Raw genomic sequence first — 15,665 nt, forward strand, 5'->3', positions numbered from 1 at the left:
CCAAATCAAGATGCTTGCTCTGACAACAGAAAAAAACTTAAAAATTACATGTGATCTTATTTATCTGAAAAGTCTTGTAACTAACTGTTAAGAATAATTCACTTTGGGTTATAGTATATTTAGCCAATCTTCCTTTCTAAAAAGAAAAAGAAATTTGGACCATCCTGGCAAATCCAGGGTGCTGGCTGCTGTGTGAGTCTGGCATTCCCCACCTACACAGGCCCAGGGGGGGTATTGACCTTACCTGGCATCTCTGGAACCAGGACCAGGCCACAATACCTGGGGCTCTCCCCTCCCCCCCACAGGCAAAATCTCTGACCTGGATGGAGAAGCTTGGGGAGCAGGGCAAGGGCAGGGATCACAGGGGTTTTCCAGGGGCCCCTGGAGTGAGCCTGGCCCCTCCTTGTGCTGTCTTCTCATGGGGTGCCCCTTGGAGCCCTGTGCATCCCAGGGACAGAAGGTAAAGGGAAGGGATGGTGTTGGAGCAAAAGCAGGGGCAACCTGGGGACCAGCAGGATTTCTCAGGCCTCCTGAGACAATCCTAGCAGAGAAATGCCAGAAGTTACTGTATTTCATTCATTGTAAGTGGCACATCGTCCCCCCCATCCCGTCCCCGCCACCCCCCCCCCCCCCCGGCATTTCAGTGTCTCTGAAATCAGAATGCATTTTACAATCAACTGCATCTTAGAGCTGTGTTGGGTTTTGATGGTCTTTTTTCTTTCCTGGTGTTACATGAACAACGGTGCATCTTAGCGTCTTACACTGAATTGTATCTTAGAGCCTAGGAAATAATGGCAATTGGCGTTACAGTTGCTGACTATAGCAGGGAGACTGGGAGAGCTGCGTCTTGCAGGCCAGCTGCTACCCCATCCTGAGAGTCACACATGTATCCTATAACCATGGCTCAGGAACAGGTGTTGCCTTTTTTTTCCTTTACTCCTTCCAAGGGGTGGATGCTGCCCCTCGGAAGCCTTCTGCCCTCATCCAGCCCTGCCTTTCCAAGGAGGAGCCATGGGAGGCAGCTTGGTGTAGCAGGATCCCCGGAGCACTTCTGACCCCAATGGGAAGCATTTGGACAGCGCCAGTCACTTCGCCTCTGAGCCTCAGGCTTGTGGTCTGATTGTTCCTTTTCACTCTTTTGCTTGGTTTGGTTTTTACAGTTAACATTCCTTGAGGGTTTACCTGTGCTGGCCACATACGCATCAGCATACTTAAGCCTCACCACAGTAATTGCTGTCACTATTTTGCAGATTGGAAAAGCCAGGTAATCTGGTCAAGACCCCAGTAAGGGTAGAGCTGGGATTTGAACTCAGGTGTTTTTGGTCTCCGGCTCCTATAAGTACCTCATTTGTGGGACGGGTTTGCTGATGTCCGAATTGCTGCTTAGCTTGATGTTGTGTGAGAGCTCGCCAGGCAGCCCTTGCTGTGAAAGATGTGAGCCCCAGGTAGGAAGGGTGCAGAGGACATAGGAGGGAAGGCTGTTGGCTTTGGGGCTTGGAAGACAACCCTGTGCCAAGATGTTAGTAGGGTCTACAGGCATTTAGGCATTTTCCATGATTTCCCATTCTTTCTATAATGTGAATATATTACATTTGTATCAGCAAAAAAAAAAAAAAAAAACGAAAACAATTGAGAATAAATACTAAATTAGAAAATTAAACGCATCAGGCCTCTCCAGCTTTGGGTAAAGGAACTCACTACCGCCCTGCAGAGTAGCCGGCCTGCAGAGGAATGAATGTTCAACCTCAGCCTCTCCCTGACTGGAGGGGCTCATAATTGCTATCTAAAATGTACCCATAATTGTACGTCCCCGTTTAAGTTCTCCCTGGTCCAGGAAGCCTCCCATGAACGCCCCCCACTGTGCCCACGTGCATGTCTTCTCTGATTTCTGAGCATGCGTTGTGGTGGGCACTGTCGTGGGCACTGTCGTGGGCAGGGTAGTGTGCCGCCCGGACCCCTGCACAGCTGGAGCACTCCTTCCCCAACTACTGGGAGTGTTGACAATTGACAGTTTGCAGTTGGGTCCAACCTGTTGGTGATTGCCCACTGCTGAAGAGAGATGCCTCTTCAAGGCCATACTCTGTTCCTGGGACAGCCCACAACCTATGACACCATGAGAGGGGACAAAGGGGACCATCCTCTGAGGCCTTTGGTGTGACTGCAAAGCAGCCCAACTTCTCTGACCAGCCCTGCTTCCTTGACTTCCTGCAGGATTTTAGCCTGGGAACGTTCCCCAATGAATTTCCTGCATGTTAGTTTCCCCCTCAGAGTCTGCTTTTCTGGGGACCCAACATGCAACACCCTTAGTACTCTTGGGCTGCATTATTCTTTTGTCACTTGCTAATCTAACCACCTATGTTAACAGCTAATTTCAAATGTGTGTGTATGTGGGGGGTGTGGGGGGGCGGGATGGTTCTTCCCAGGTGGACTCACAGAACCTTTGATTCAGTTCAGCAAACATCTATTGAACGTTTCCTACCTGAAAATCATAGTGTTAGGAGGCAGAAGAAGAGGACGAGAGAGAATGCTCTTTTGTTTATTCCATGAAGATGAGGCACGAGCAGAACAGTGTAACCCTTGAGATGCTTACACCCCGGTGAAAAAAATGGACACACAAAATGGGTATGTTCCAGAACAGAGCCATGAAATAGTGCTGTGTGAGCCCCAAGGAGAGAGGGAGAAGATCCAGCCAGGAAGACTTGGGAAGGGTCCCAGAGCAGGATGACCCTGATCAAGCTGCTGTGAAGGGTGTGTAGGGACTGGGCAAATAGAGAGAAGGGAGAGGAAGTTTTCCAGATATTTTTCTGCTTTGTAGAGTGGGGATGATAATTACAAACCTGAGAGAGTGTTTGGAGGATAAATGAGATAGTATATCAAAAAACAAACAAACAAAAAACCTTGGCAAACTATCAAATCCTTTACGAGTAGATGAAGCTATTATCATAGGCAGGTTCAGGATTGTGCTGCAGAAACAGAAGTCTGGTTAGGCGCAGAGAATGGGTGGGGTGGCGGAGCCAGGGAGCCCAGAGTCAGAGGCCACTAGCCCTACCCAGAGAGAGACTAAGGAAGTGGGAGGAGCGGGCAGAGAGGAAGCATCAGGATCCTGGGGAGCAGAGTGTGCTTCTATGTCTGCAGGCCCCTGGCAGTGCCTGGCTCGTGCTTTCTGCCCAGCAGGCTCAATAGATGCTGATTGAGTAAATGAATGGCAGCAGCAGCCACTGTTTTCTGGTCAATACATACACACAGGTCTTCCGCTGTGTGCTTCAAATGGGCAGAGGGACCACTTGGCTTTGCAGAGGACAGCATCAGTATGACACAGCTCTACCTTAGAATTGGAAGACTTGTTGCATCGGGTGCTTCCATATCACCCCACGTAGAATTAGGCATTTTGCTTTTCCCGGACTCTAAAGTGGTGGTGCAGGATGTGATATCGTCCATACTCCTCTGCTAAGACGGGCAGAGCAGATGTGTCCGGTAGAGATGGTGATGTAGAGGTGGGCACACCCTTCTCCAGGGGTCCCCTCTCCCTCTGACCCGTTTTAGCTGATTTGGACATGGAACCACGTTCATCTCAAATGGCCTAAATTGATGGATTTCAAATCCGTTTGGGTACCATAGCACCTATTCATGGTGCTTTGTGAGGAATGCCTTGAAATATTAATACATTTAATTCCATTGTGTGAAATAGGAATACATTTGTTAACAGGAAAGCCAACTATATTATGTGCGCATTATGTTTCAATCACAACCAAAACACAGGTTGTCAAGCTCATCAGTGCTGCTCAAGTCCTCCTCTCCCTGCTGCTCTCCTTTCTCGGTGAGCAGCGCTGCCAGCCTCCCAGAGCCCAGTGCAGCAATGCAGTTATCCTGGATTCCTTCTCTGGGCCTCTCAGGGTACCCTGCTGGAACAACAGCGACTCACAATCAAGGTGCTTACATATTCTCAATGGCGGCCAGTCAAGACACAAAAGCAAATATCCCCAGTTCCACTAACAACAGTTCCCAAACAAACAGTCAAGCTGTCCATTAAATTAGGGATGGAAGGCAATTCCCCATAGTCCATAGTCATTCGCCAGGGCTGTCCTGGGGGTGAGGGACGACCTTGACCTCACCCTCATCTCCCATGGAGGACTCAGCAAGCGTTTCCTCCTGGGACTACAAGTCCTGCATCCGGGCTGCCTGAGCAGGATCTTCCCCGGCCCACAGGGCCGCAACGACCTTTGCTTTCTCCGGCCTGTGCTGGTTGGGGAACCGTCCACATCTTTCCACCTCTCCACGGGGCTCCATCTCTCCAGCAGCTGCATGGCTTTTCCTGTGCTGATGGGAGAACCGTCCATGTCCTCCCACCCCTCCACAGGGGTCCAGCTCTCCGGCAGCTGCTCCTCCTGGTCTTCCTGAGACTGAGAGTTCATACGCACAAACTGCTCCACCGCCCTTCGGAGAGCTTTGGTCGGCACCATACCCTGCTCGCTGCGCCATTTTTGTCATGCAGGGGAGGCCTGCGGGGTCTCTGGTCCCGCTCCCCATACAAGCAGGATATGGTGAGGCCAAAAGGAACACCCACAGAGCCATAGGTAGGGAGTCATACCACTATATTCTCTCTGGCGGCACTATACTCTCACTGGAGGCTGGATCCACACTGTCCTCAAACCGCCATCCACACTTGCCAGCCCAGCCGCCATCTTCTTGCTAGCCCCCATTCTTTTCTCTCTCTCTCTGCTAGCGTAGCCACAGCAGTTATATTAGTGGCCAATGGCTCACTGGTTACAGCTGACGGCCAACTAGCCACAGCTGATGGCCATGCAATCACAGTTGATGGCCATTTACTACCTGAGCCAGCACCTGTCTATGTGAGGCCAAGAGCCTGGAAACTGCTTTCTGGGGCTCTGCCCCCACACTGGTCCAGGAAGCCTCCCATGAACGCCCCCCACTGTGCCCACGTGCATGTCTTCTCTGATTTCTGAGCATGCGTTGTGGTGGGCACTGTCGTGGGCACTGTCGTGGGCAGGGTAGTGTGCCGCCCGGACCCCTGCACAGCTGGAGCACTCCTTCCCCAACTACTGGGAGTGTTGACAATTGACAGTTTGCAGTTGGGTCCAACCTGTTGGTGATTGCCCACTGCTGAAGAGAGATGCCTCTTCAAGGCCATACTCTGTTCCTGGGACAGCCCACAACCTATGACACCATGAGAGGGGACAAAGAGGATCATCATCTGAGGCCTTTGGTGTGACTGCAAAGCAGCCCAACTTCTCTGACCAGCCCTGCTTCCTTGACTTCCTGCAGGATTTTAGCCTGGGAACGTTCCCCAATGAATTTCCTGCATGTTAGTTTCCCCCTCAGAGTCTGCTTTTCTGGGGACCCAACATGCAACACCCTTAGTACTCTTGGGCTGCATTATTCTTTTGTCACTTGCTAATCTAACCACCTATGTTAACAGCTAATTTCAAATGTGTGTGTATGTGGGGGGTGTGGGGGGGCGGGATGGTTCTTCCCAGGTGGACTCACAGAACCTTTGATTCAGTTCAGCAAACATCTATTGAACGTTTCCTACCTGAAAATCATAGTGTTAGGAGGCAGAAGAAGAGGACGAGAGAGAATGCTCTTTTGTTTATTCCATGAAGAAGATGAGGCACGAGCAGAACAGTGTAACCCTTGAGATGCTTACACCCCGGTGAAAAAAATAGACACACAAAATGGGTATGTTCCAGAACAGAGCCATGAAATAGTGCTGTGTGAACCCCAAGGAGAGAGGGCGAAGATCCAGCCAGGAAGATTTGGGAAGGGTCCCAGAGCAGGATGACCCTGATCAAGCTGCTGTGAAGGGTGTGTAGGGACTGGGCAAATAGAGAGAAGGGAGAGGAAGTTTTCCAGATATTTTTCTGCTTTGTAGAGTGGGGATGATAATTACAAACCTGAGAGAGTGTTTGGAGGATGAATGAGATAGTATATCAAAAAACAAACAAACAGAAAACCTTGGCAAACTATCAAATCCTTTACGAGTAGATGAAGCTATTATAGGCAGGTTCAGGATTGTGCTGTAGAAACAGAAGTCTGGTTAGGCGCAGAGAATGGGTGGGGTGGCGGAGCCAGGGAGTCCAGAGTCAGAGGCCACTAGCCCTACCCAGAGAGAGACTAAGGAAGTGGGAGGAGCAGGCAGAGAGGAAGCATCAGGATCCCGGGGAGCAGTGTGCTTCTATGTCTGCAGGCCCCTGGCAGTGCCTGGCTCGTGCTTTCTGCCCAGCAGGCTCAATAGATGCTGATTGAGTAAATGAATGGCAGCAGCAGCCGCTGTTTTCTGGTCAATACATACACACAGGTCTTCCGCTGTGTGCTTCAAATGGGCAGAGGGACCACTTGGCTTTGCAGAGGACAGCATCAGTATGACGCAGCTCTACCTTAGAGTTGGAAGACTTGTTGCGTTGGGTGCTTCCATATCACCCCACATAGAATTAGGCATTTTGCTTTTCCCGGACTCTAAAGTGGTGGTGCAGGATGTGATATCGTCCATACTCCTCTGCTGAGACGGGCAGAGCAGATGTGTCCGGTAGAGATGGTGGTGTAGAGGTGGGCACACCCTTCTCCAGGGGTCCCCTCTCCCTCTGACCCGTTTTAGCTGATCTGGACATGGAACCACGTTCATCTCAAATGGCCTAAATTGATGGATTTCAAATCCGTTTGGGTACCATAGCACCTATTCATGGTGCTTTGTGAGGAATGCCTTGAAATATTAATACATTTAATTCCATTGTGTGAAATAGGAATACATTTGTTAACAGGAAAGCCAACTATATTATGTGCGCATTATGTTTCAATCACAACCAAAACACAGGTTGTCAAGCTCATCAGTGCTGCTCAAGTCCTCCTCTCCCTGCTGCTCTCCTTTCTCGGTGAGCAGCGCTGCCAGCCTCCCAGAGCCCAGTGCAGCAATGCAGTTATCCTGGATTCCTTCTCTCCCTGCTCATTCCCACCCCACCCCCACCCCATGGCCGAATTCCATGGACCTGCCTTCCAGCTTCACTACTGGTTCTGAGCACTTCTCTGCAATCTTATTCCCACTATCTTCATCCAGGAAACTACCATCTCTTGCCTGAATTATAGCCATAACCTCAGTCCCATCCAAGGCCCCCTCTACACTGCAGCAGCCAGCCACCTTTCTGACACACCAATCCAGTGGAGTCAGTCCTCTGCACCCAAACTTTCAGGGGCTCCCAAGTTACGAGCCCTGATCTGGCCCATGAATGGCCCTCCAGCGTAATTCTCCCCAGCGTCACCGTCATGCCCTACAGGTTCAGCCAAACAGAATTATTTGCTATTTGGGACTGTGTTAGGTTAGCTCTAGCTGGAACATCTCCCCCACCCACCCCACCCCCACTCGGTTGCCTGGCTAACTCCTCCTACTTCATCTCAGATGCTGCCTTTTTCAGGTTGTCTCCTCCCCCTGGGATGAGATGCACAGTCCTCAGGGTTTAGTGCACATATACAGACCTCATCGTCTCCTGCTGGGGTTCCTGCTACAGCCTCCCAGCTGGTGTCCTGCCACCTTGCTTGGCCCTGCTCTTCCATTCTCTGCACAGCAACCAGAATCTTCTCTCTGAAAGGCTTATCTGATTATGCCCTTCTTGCTGCCATTAGGGTCAAGTCTAAACACCTGGTATGACTTATAAGGCCCTCCACGATCTCACCTATTGCAGTCTCCCCAGTTTAACTGATGCCAACCCTTTATGCTTCAGTTCTTCCAAACCTTTTTCTAGCCCTCCACCATGGCACCAGCTCACTAGCTCTTTTGCATATGACGATGCCTATGTCTAGACCCCTCCCCCGGCTCCCAACTCTTTTCCTAGATAGTTCCTACACAGCCTTCAGGTGTGTGTTAAATGTCACGTCACTTCCTATTGAAAGCCTTCTTTGAATCCCTAAACTAGGTTGTGTGTCTCTCCCCCGATTCCATTTCCTAGTTCCTACCATTCACAGATTTAATTGCTTGATTAATTGGCCATTGTTTCTTTTAGATTGTGAGCTGGAGAACCATGTATGTTTTGTTTCTGCTTATGTTTCTAGGACTATATAGAACAATGCTCATTAAGTACTTATAGAATCAAGAATGAATGAATGCATGTTTCTGTTCCTACCATTAGAAGTGGAAAGTCCTCATTAACTTCAGTGTGTGTTGCATGCGATGTGCTTAATAAATGTTTTTTGAATAAATGAATGAATGAATGATCAGCTCTTTTCAAGCTCATTTATTGTATTGTACTTTTTACAAATTACACTTGCTCATTTGTTTTACCATCTGCAAAAACGTGCTAGCAGAATAGTAGCAGTAGTTCCCAATGTTTTAAGAAAATTGTTGGATGCAAAACTTAACATTCTGAGGCTGGCGAATTCTTTCTATTAACTTCCAGTGGTTGGTTTTAGCTCTGGAGTCCCCTGTGAGAAGCAGCATGCTTTGGGACGTCCTCCTGCTCACTCCCTGTGTCCATTTTTCATGGCCAGAGCCTGGCCACCCAGTGGCCCCACTGCCCCAATGGATCCACTGAACCTGACCTGGTATGATGACAACCTGGAGAGCCAGAACTGGAGCCGGCCCTTCAATGGGTCCGAAGGAAAGGCCGACAAGCCCCACTACAACTACTATGCCACGCTGCTCACCCTGCTCATCTTCATCATCGTCTTTGGCAACGTGCTGGTGTGCATGGCCGTGTCCCGGGAGAAGGCGCTGCAGACCACCACCAACTACCTGATCGTCAGCCTCGCCGTGGCTGACCTCCTCGTAGCCACGCTCGTCATGCCCTGGGTGGTCTACCTGGAGGTAGGTCTGGGCCCCGCCCTGCTGCAGCACCTTTTCCCAGAGGACACTGTGCTGGCGTCCAGGCTCCTCACTGGTTTCTGCCAACAAGTTGCTTGGTGCTTTATCAGGTGATCTCTTCCTCCGCTCTGGGCTCAGTTTTTCTCCTTATAAAATGGTAGGTTGTCTTTTTAACAACCCCAACTACCAGTCGTAGAGTGCTTCCTAAGCGCTGGGCCTCGTGTTAAGTCCTGTATAGACAGCATTTTCCCATAGAGTCCTCACAGCAGTCCTGAGAAACCAGGACTCCAGGAGAAACCAGGAATTACTATCACCGTTTCACAGAAATTAGGTGAGCTCTCCAGCATCACATAGCTGACAGGTCCAAGCTGGCACTCTGTCTGGCCCCAGAGTCAATTCATTAGGTCCTGCTGGAAATGGGGGTAATTGATGAGGACCCTCCCAAGCACGGGAGATGTTCTTGCTTCCAGGTCCAAGCTCTTCATTCCTCTCTCCCCACTTCAACAATGGGGGCTGCTGCTCTGTGCTCTCCTTCTCCCTCAGTTTGTCCTAGCGCCTGTCGTCTGGGATCTCCAGTAGGGGCCTCTGTGGAATGGGCTACAGCCCCTTCCTCAGGAAGTAGCAGAGAGTCACCATTACTGGGCTCAGGACAGAGCCCAGCTCTGTGCCTCAGAATAGCGAGTAGGCAGCCCCTATTATGGTCTAGGCACCGTGCCAGGCCTTCTGCAGACACAGAGTCAACAAATACTCATGCTAATCCTCACTGTACCAGAGAGGAAAAGAAGCTTTGAGAAGTTGCCGTCTTCACCCAGCTCGCACAGCACAGGGAGAAGCTGCTGATACAGAAATCCCTAAGAGGACCACCTCCAGGAGGACACTTTTCAGAGCTGGCACACAGATGTGGGAGGGTCAGGGGGATATGAGTTGGCACAAGCTGGATCTTGCCCCTTTCTCTGCCCAAGATTTGGGGGTGGAGTCTGGGTGCATGGGAAGCTGACCAGACATTCAGGAAAGAACCAATGCAAAGGTCTCTAAGATCACTGAGCTGTTACCTTCCTGCCCTGGGCAAGAGAGGAATTTACCTCTGTCACAGACAAAAGCCCGTCTTTTGAAAGAAAACATGAACCCTTTGTAGGTTTGAGCAGAGGAGAATCTAAGAGAAGAAGCTGAGGTAGGGATGACAGACTGGTCAGAAGTGACACTTCTCCCTGTCTCTATGCCCCAAGGGGCTCCCTGCGCTTCCTGGTGTCACCACCACAGTCACCCAGAGGGAGGGAACTCTGGGCCATCACTGCCAGGTTTTCCTTTAGTACAGACCAAACAGGCTGGAACTTTCAAAACGACCTGACTGAATGTTAAGGAAGAACCAAAAGGAAACAAATAATAGATACACAATAACATAGAGACATACGGATGCCACAGGCCAGGGGTCCAATTCTTCCTTGAGTCCCATGTTTATGAGGGCCCCTAGCCTGTCCACCCCATGTCCCATCTCAAGGCCTCTCTCTGAGGAGTCCCTTCTTAATTCTTAGGCCTGTTCCCCTAATACTCACTTTCAAACGAAGGTCCCAGGCTTCAGACCATCAGAAAAAAGTGATGGGTGAATGGCAGAGCAAAGAATCTCTCTGTGCCTCAGTTTCCTTATCTATATAATAGAAATAATACTAGTGTTTATCTCGTAGCACTGTTTGAGGATCAAATGAATTAATATATGAAAAGTGCTTAGAATGGCACCGAGCCATAATAAGCAGTATGCAAAAGTCAGCCACAATAATGATACTGAAGATGAAGGTGACCATAGAGATCCAGCACCTCTGCACATAGAGAGGACCGTCCCCAAACAAGGCAAAGAGGCGTCCGCTTCCCAGAGTAAGGTGTGCTCTGCCCAGGGGCTTCCAGACCCACCATCCCACCCAGACACTCTAGGGTGGGGCCAAATCTGTACACGGGCTATATTGGGGCTCCTAGCAACCTGTAGGTCCTTCAAACAGATATTTTAAACATATCTGTTCACCATTATTTTAAAGAGGAAACTCAGTGTTTCAGGGAGGTGGGGTGGAGAATAGCATCTCAGAGGGCAGTTCTCAAACTCTCCCATCGTCTTCCTCCAAAACAAGAGCTGGACAGGGAGTCCTACTTACAGGACATTGTCTCAGCTATTTATTGTCCCCAGAGAATGTGCCAAGTGGAGTCTTACCGTATCACAACATCCTGTCAAATTATCCTCGTAACCACATACTGTACACTCTCTAAGAGACACTCTTGTTGTCTAGAATTTTCCATCCTGTTCCATTTCCAGCGATGTTAAATGCCTCCGAGAGCCTGACATGTCTAGCATGGGCCTGGATGTGTATTATTTATTCTTATCAGTACATGGAAGACACACTGACTTTGGAGTGGGAGGACTGGATTCAATTCCTGACTCTACCACTTTCCATCTGGAGAAACTCCTAAGACCAGAGAGCCAGAGGCCACCTGTGGCTTTGAGGGGAGGGTTTACTGTGTGCATTTTCCAGATGAGCAGATGAGATTGAGAAGTGAAGCGAAAAGATTAAGATCACAGAGTTATTTATTCATTCACTCGACATATATTGAGCACCTCTACGTCCTACCCAGTCACTGGGGCGGGAGTCCAAGGCACCAGCCTGCCATGGGGAGACTGACAGGGCCATTACAGTGCAACCTGATGGAGGTGACAATGGAGCCATCTCCAGGGGTCGATGTGGGAGCACAAGGGGGGCATGTGACTTGGCATGTGGGGACAGGGAAGTCTTGCAGGAAGAAGTGAGTGATGATTTCGAAAGAATTCTCCAGGGGAGGGAGCAAGACACTTGCACTCCTGGCAGAGAAAAAAATGTGCAAAGCTATTGAGCAGGGAGGGAGTAGCTGTCTGCGGGTTTTGAGGAGTGGCAGTTGTGTCATTAGCCTCCGAGGTTTGCTGTCCTATTCCATAGATATGGGTGTGAAGTGTTTGGAAGAGTACCTGACAGTTAGTAGGTGCTTAATATGTGCTAGTTGTTGCTAAGATTTAGCCACGCCAGCTTGAGCCCCACCCTGCAGGCCTCAGCTTCTTGTGAGCAAGAAGGTCAATGAATGGTGTGCAAACGTGCAGAGAAAACCTGGCATCCAGTCCTTCCTCCGCTACTGAATCCCCAGGTGATCTTGGGCAAGTCCATTTTCCTCTTCGACCCCAAGTGTGTCCACCCTTGCAACTATAATCTGCTTTCACACTTTTTGTTAATTTAGTACCTTTTACATAATTATCTCCTCTTTTGAGAAGCCTGACAGTCCTTCCCAAGACAGTGTAGATGAGAACATTGGTATTCTGCCCAAGAGCTTGCTTCGGATTCTATCCCTGCTGCACCTGGCTGGGTGAGCTCTCTGAGCTTCAGTTCCCTCCTCCATAACTGGGCATAAGCAGTCCCTCTTGTACGAGCTATAAGAACAATGAATGAGATCACGTACTTGCCCACAGGAGGTGTTCTAGAAATAGCGGCTACCAACAAATTCTCTTGAGTGAGTTAGCCGCCCCTGACTGCGCTCTAGCAGCTGCTCCAGGGACCAGGGAGGAAATCCCCACCCTTCTCACTTCAGAAAGACCTGGGGGCAGGGATTGAGAACTCCCTAAGGCAGGGACTTGTCAGTCCTGTTCACCAATGACCCCAGAGTCTAGGACAGAGCTTGGCACATACTAAGTGTCTGTAAGAAAGAAGGAACGCAGGGAGGATGGGGAAGAGGGTCCTGGTATCTCAGACCTAGATGCCCCGGGACATGAAAGCAGCTCTGAAATACTAACCCAGGAGAGGCTGCAAAGGGGGGAGTGGGCTAGATGGGCCTGGGGTCTTCCCAGTGGTGCCAAAAGGTAGACTCTGATTATGGCAGTGAAACCCTTCCGTTCCCTCCACCTCCCGCGCGCCCCCACGGGACATGCAGCTCCTGCCCACCTGGGCAGTGCTGCGACATGGAAGGGGCCCTGGTACAAGACACATGTAAGCCCCAGAGAGGGCAGCACCACACGAGAAGCTTCCTGTCTTCCAGGAGAAACCACTGTTTCCTCCACACTTGACACTGGTAACTGCAGTGTCCGTCACTGAGCTTAAATGTTAACATTTGGTTTTAGGCCTGAAAGCAGAAAGAAGGGCAATATTGAGAATGTACAACATTATAATTAGGCCTGCTGCCATGCTGTGACTCGCAGCGTGGGTACTGCTCTGCCCCGTCACCTGTTCCTCTTTTCTCCTATTGGCAGAGGCTCAAGGTGCGGCTCCCTGAGGTGACTCTGCTCAGGGATGGGGGCTGCTCCAAACTTCCCAAGTTGCCAGGGCCAGCCTGCTGTGCGGGTGTGCGTGCCTGTGTGTAAACGGGAGGTGTGAGAGTGTGGGTGTGCATGAGGGGTACGGGAGTGTGTGTGTGCGTGCGTGCGTGTGTGTGTGTGTGTGTGTGTGTGTAAGGGGGATGCGTGTGTGCGGTGGGGGGAGGGATGCAAAATGCTCCCACCAGGAGCTGGACTCCTCTTGTCATACCAGGGCTGTATCATTACAGCCCCCTCCCAGCCCACGCTGGTGTTCCTAAAGCCCTAGCCCAGACTCCTTCTTCCATTCTCTACATATAACAAGGAGCAGAAATGTCTTCCCTGTTTCATAGGCTCGTTGTCTCCACCATTGTTCTTAACAGGCTGAAGAAGCTGCCGGGCTCCCCGCAGAAATCTAGGTCAGAGCAGGACCAGACACTGAGCAGAAAGGCCTTGGGCAAGTCACGGCACTTTTCTGAGGCTGTTTCCTCATTGGTACAATGGGGGTCTCAAAGTGATCACGGAAATGTCTTACAGATGAAGGTTCAAAGTTGAAGCTCTCAGTATGAGTTGGTCACCTTTCTTCTAGTACAGTTCTTGGCACAAAGTGGCCTTATGGGTCTAGGAGGAGAGCAGGCCAGGGGCAAGGGCCTCAGGCACCCACGGGCATGACTCCCCCTTGCTGTGCCTCTTCTCGCCCAGGCCCCAGGCAGGGACGCACAGACCCCTGCAGCTGCCTTCTGAGCCGGTGGCCTGGTCCCCCCAGGAGAGCTGGGTATGAGGCTAAGCTAACCTCCTGTTCTGCTGTCCCCGTTATGTTGCTTTGTCCTCAGGTGGTGGGTGAGTGGAAATTCAGCAGGATTCACTGTGACATCTTTGTCACTCTGGACGTCATGATGTGCACAGCGAGCATCCTGAACCTGTGTGCCATCAGCATCGACAGGTGAGCCCAGCCAAGGTGGGACAGATGAGCCAGGCCATTCACCTTTCAGGCCGCCCCACCTCTCCTCAGGGTCAGGCTCTGTCTATGATGCATGTGGCTGTCTGTCTGCCTGTGCGTCCACGTGTTTGTGTGCGCATGTATGCACGTGTGCATGTGTGCACAGGTGCACGTGTGTGGGTCTGTGTGCGTCTGGCTGGGGAGCACCCTCTTATTGCTGGTGATGTTACCAAGAATACCCAGAGGGGGACTGGTATAGAGGAGAAAGCGTCTGGCTGGGATCGAAGCCCTAGCTCTAGCATTTACTACTTACGTGACCTTGGGTAGCTTGTGGAAGTTCTCAGAACCCTAGTTGCGGTGCCTAGAAACCAAGGCTGATGACAGCTTGTGGGCCTATCGTACCTGGTTATACCTTTTAGGTCCAGCACAGGGCATGTGGCCAAGGGGGCCTAAGCTGTGCTCACCTTGCTCATCTGTATCCTTGGAGCCTTTTGCTAATTTGTACACTCAGACCACGTGGGCTCCCAGAGGCCCCGGCCCTACCGCAGTCGCTGGATTCTCGGAAGACAGTATGAGCAGTGCTGGTAGAGGAATGTGAGGGGTCATACACAACTACGGTTGTTACTATTTTCTGCTGAAAGGGACTTAACCCTTCCTCGGAGAGGCCTGACTACCAATCCATCAACACACATTCCCACCTTCTGTGGGCTCTGCCCAGGCATAGTAGATACAGCTTCAAAGGTGCAAAGACCCAGGCCGTAGCCCCTCACAAAGCCTAAAATCCAAGTGGAGAGACTGAAGTCATAGATACAGTCATGACCAAATGCTCGCCAGTCAATCATTAACTAGTGAATTGGGGAGCGCCGACTGTCCTCGCTGTCTGAGTTGAGGACAGGCACAGGGTGGATTCAGAGCAGACAAGCAGGCTTCATGGCGAGGGACCCACTGTCCCACTCCAGGGGGTGTCTCTGGTGTGTGCTCCGAGGGGAGTGTCTCTGGCGTGTGCCCCAAGGGGGTGTCTCTGGTGTGTGCTCTGAGGGGATGTCTCTGGTGTGTGCCCCAAGGGGGGTGTCTCTGGTGTGTGCCCCAAGGGGGGTGTCTCTGGTGTGTGCTCCGAGGGGGTGTCTCTGGTGTGTGCCCCGAGGGGGTGTCTCTGGTGTGTGCCCCGAGGGGGTGTCTCTGGTGTGTGCCCCAAGGGGGTGTCTCTGGTGCGTGCGTGCTGTGGAGTGAGCCCCCACCCCCTGCCTTTGCAGGTACACGGCTGTGGCCATGCCCATGCTCTACAACACGCGCTACAGCTCGAAACGCCGGGTCACCGTCATGATTGCCATCGTCTGGGTCCTGTCTTTCACCATCTCCTGCCCTCTGCTCTTCGGACTCAATAACACAGGTGAGCCCTGCCTCCATCTGCGGTGGCTCCGCTGGCCCCTGTGCAGGACCCCGAGGGAACTGAGCCCCTGCCGCAGAAATGGTGGCAGCGCATGGGGGCCCGTTCGCCACCCTGCACTGAGGCCAGGCTGGGCGTCCTGGGCCAAGCCGGCTCTTTTCTGTACCAGAGAGGAACAATGGCCTGGGGTACAACGGAATTGGGTGAGGAGTCGGGATGATGACTCAGGAGGATGTCTGGC

The 15,665-nt window shown here is 51.3% G+C and overlaps 1 protein-coding gene across 4 annotated transcripts in view; it reads left to right on the forward strand.

Moving 5' to 3' along the window:
• DRD2 (dopamine receptor D2) overlaps window positions 1-15,665 on the forward strand; it is a 72,683-nt gene that overhangs the window by 50,465 nt on the left and 6,553 nt on the right. For 2 of the 4 annotated variants that reach the window (XM_019753352.2, XM_019753353.2), the window contains exons 2-4: window positions 8,494-8,809; window positions 13,931-14,040; window positions 15,291-15,427. In XM_019753352.2, coding sequence (XP_019608911.1) covers window positions 8,525-8,809; window positions 13,931-14,040; window positions 15,291-15,427 — 532 coding nt within the window. In that variant the 5' untranslated portion in view covers window positions 8,494-8,524. Of the gene's footprint in view, window positions 1-8,471; window positions 8,810-13,930; window positions 14,041-15,290; window positions 15,428-15,665 lie in introns of those variants that run through there. The other 2 variants (XM_074335464.1, XM_074335465.1) reach the window with 1 other exon arrangement.

This window comes from Rhinolophus sinicus, linkage group LG06 (genome assembly GCF_036562045.2).
Source record: "Rhinolophus sinicus isolate RSC01 linkage group LG06, ASM3656204v1, whole genome shotgun sequence".
In the NCBI taxonomy this organism is placed as follows: domain Eukaryota; kingdom Metazoa; phylum Chordata; class Mammalia; order Chiroptera; family Rhinolophidae; genus Rhinolophus; species Rhinolophus sinicus.